Source organism: Micromesistius poutassou (assembly GCF_964030765.1).
Source record: "Micromesistius poutassou genome assembly, chromosome: 3".
NCBI lineage: Eukaryota > Metazoa > Chordata > Actinopteri > Gadiformes > Gadidae > Micromesistius > Micromesistius poutassou.
This window is the reverse complement of record NC_140273.1, coordinates 22,364,548-22,367,342: the sequence shown is the minus strand read 5'-3', so window position 1 is coordinate 22,367,342 and position 2,795 is coordinate 22,364,548. Positions and strand designations below refer to the sequence as shown.

Sequence of the window (2,795 nt, the reverse complement as noted above, 5' to 3'; positions counted from 1 at the left end):
CCTCCTCCCTCTCTCCCCCCACTCTCCCTCTCTCTCCTCTCCTCTCTCCCCCCTCCCTCTCTCTCCCCTCACTCTCCCTCTCTCTCCCCCCACTCTCCCTCTCTCTCCCTCTCTCTCCCCTCACTCTCCCTCTCTCTCTCCCCCCACTCTCCCTCTCTCTCCCCCCTCTCCCCCTCTCTCCCTCTCTCTCCCCTCTCTCTCACCCTCACTCTCCCTCTCTCTCTCCCCCCTCCCTCTCTCTCCCCTCACTCTCCCTCTCTCTCCCCTCACTCTCCCTCTCTCTCCCCTCTCTCTCCCCTCACTCTCCCTCTCTCTCCCTCTCTCTCCCCTCACTCTCCCTCTCTCTCCCCTCACTCTCCCCTCACTCTCCCCCCTCGGCGGCACTTTGTCATTGCTACAGCAGCACTGGCCTAATGTAGTGTATGATTTGATTTTGCGCAGTCTGGTCTTTTGTTTACATTGTCTCTTAGGCTTTCTATTGCTTTTCAGTGGTTAAGATCTAAATGTGTTGCATTGATGGGCAGAGCCTTGTTGTGGAACGGCAGGCTGCGGCGGAATGAGTTTGAGGAGAAAGCATTCGGATACAGCGTAGCAATCCGAATCTGGTGGCCATAAATAATTGACTCACGTTTTTGGTTCAGCTGTTCTAACCTTTGGAGTAAACACCTGCGAGCTATGAATTGCTTTTTTTAAATAAATAATGAATTCCAAGTACAATTTCCACAGATTATTATTCAACTGCATTCATTCATCAACCCTCCCAAAACCACGACCGACAGAGGGTTGGACATGGCGCAAAGAAGCCTCATAACCATGAATCAGATGATTATGCTAGGTGGACGGCCTCCAGTGAAGCCTCTCCCTCTGGAGGTGAAGGACCCCCCCGAGTCCCAGCCCAGCCCTCCTCTCGCACACACGTCGACACCTACAGGAAACAACAGAGAACTGCGGTCCTATGGGCAGAAATGTGGATCTCTAATGATATTATATAATAATATCTAAAATGACAATCTTCCCAGAGCGACTCACCAGGAGGAAACCCACACCACGCCAGTGGAGCTGGTGGGCCTGTGCTCAGACTGCAGGACACTGCACCCGTTCAGCCGCTGTGGACCCACGCAAAGCATAAATGCGGGAGGACCAAATATTTAGGTGAAGAACCATGGAGAGTGAATTGACTGGGGAGAAGATGGCCAAGAAAAGTAACCCTAACCCTAACCCAAAGTGGTCCCTTTCAACACTCATGTACGCACATGGCATCATGACAAGTAACATGACAAGTAACAGTTTGTAATGTTGCCAATGTATTACAAATCTGAAACTGAGATATCACATTGTAAGTAGCCAGAGCGTTGAATCAGTACTTTCTTGACCTTTGGCAGGAATAACAACCTCTGGGGCTGGTGCAGCTCTCATTTCTCCCCCATCCTTCCTGGCAGTTCCTCTCAAGCTTTCTACTGCAATATTAGCAACAGTTTGTCTTAGCATCGCTGGTTCCTTTGGAAGCTAAGCAGGGCTAGCCTGGTCTGTCAGATGGAGGCGGAGGGGGTTGAGAACCAGTAGGGGGGGCGCATCCCTCTGTGGCCACTAAAGATCTCATGGTACTGGTGGCTGTGGGCCTTCATCTCCGGTCCTCAGTCAGACCGGTTCACTCCTCACCTCCCCACCCTGATAGCCAGAGTGCACTGAATGTTTTGGTACCAATTGTCAGCCATGCCTCACCCCAGTGGGTGTTAGACATGCTTCTGAACGAGGTGATAACTATCCCCCAAACACTATCTTAAGCACTTTGAATTCCTTGAGAAACACAATTACTTATTATCACAATATCTATTACATAATCGGGACGGTGTTTTTATTCAAAACCCCTGGCCCACTCTGTTATAGAAGTGGCAAAATGGGCACTGGAGGGTGATTGGGTTTATATTGGATGTAATATGATTTGGCCATTAGTAGACAGAAAACAACACTTTGTAAACCTCACGGTATTTTAAAGTTTATTTTTAACGTAGAAACACTGTACATGAATTACTTTCTCTGAGACTAATAATGATGTACGGATAAGTGAATTATTTTCAACTTAAAAAAATGTATCATTTAACACCTTCATACACTTCAACTCCATTATTACTCAATTTCCTAGTTTAGCTTTGAAATGCATTAATATTCGGTCACTTCCTTGTACACACACACATACACAATAACAAACAAAAACCTCTAGCGAACAGAGACCCCACGCTCAATGAGGAAAAACATCCAAGTATGCTTCTGAGCCATTACCACTTCTGTAAAAGTCACTGATGGCAAAATACGCTTTGAATTTGCAAGAAACCAGCGAAGAACTAAAAGAGGCAACGATTGTTAACTCCTTGCAGCAATTCTTCCCAAAAGCTCTGTTACCATGACAACATGTTTCTATGGCAAGCAAGACTACTACCTCTACACATTATCAGGCCAAGAAATGCACATGGTCTACACATTTTGCACATAGCCACCCATGAGCTAATGTGATCCCACCACTCTACTGGTGCGTTTATGTTACAGGACCAGCGGAAAGCCACTCGGCCCGAGAATACATCCATCCACAAAGTATAGTTGAACTGGTCCCAGCGCAGCGCCCACAGTTTGCTCCTCGCGGCACGTGGCAAAGGAACCTTGATTGTTTACAATGCAGCCGACATGACCTGAATCTTAAAGGCCCTCGGGGAGAGGAGAGAATCGGGGTTACTTCCATCAAACCGATTGACCAATCGTAATATAGACAACAGATCTTTATGGCGAAATTCTTTGAAAAA

General features: G+C 47.4%; 1 protein-coding gene across 1 annotated transcript in view; it reads right to left on the bottom strand.

Annotated features, from left to right (window-relative positions):
- Positions 1 to 831: 831 nt before the first annotated feature.
- tenm3 (teneurin transmembrane protein 3) overlaps positions 832 to 2,795 on the bottom strand; it is a gene marked incomplete at both ends in the record, with an annotated part of 87,157 nt that continues 85,193 nt past the window's right edge. The window contains 3 exons of the mRNA XM_084466045.1: positions 832 to 925; positions 1,030 to 1,106; positions 2,623 to 2,684. Coding sequence (XP_084322171.1) covers positions 832 to 925; positions 1,030 to 1,106; positions 2,623 to 2,684 — 233 coding nt within the window. The remainder of the gene's footprint in view (positions 926 to 1,029; positions 1,107 to 2,622; positions 2,685 to 2,795) is intronic.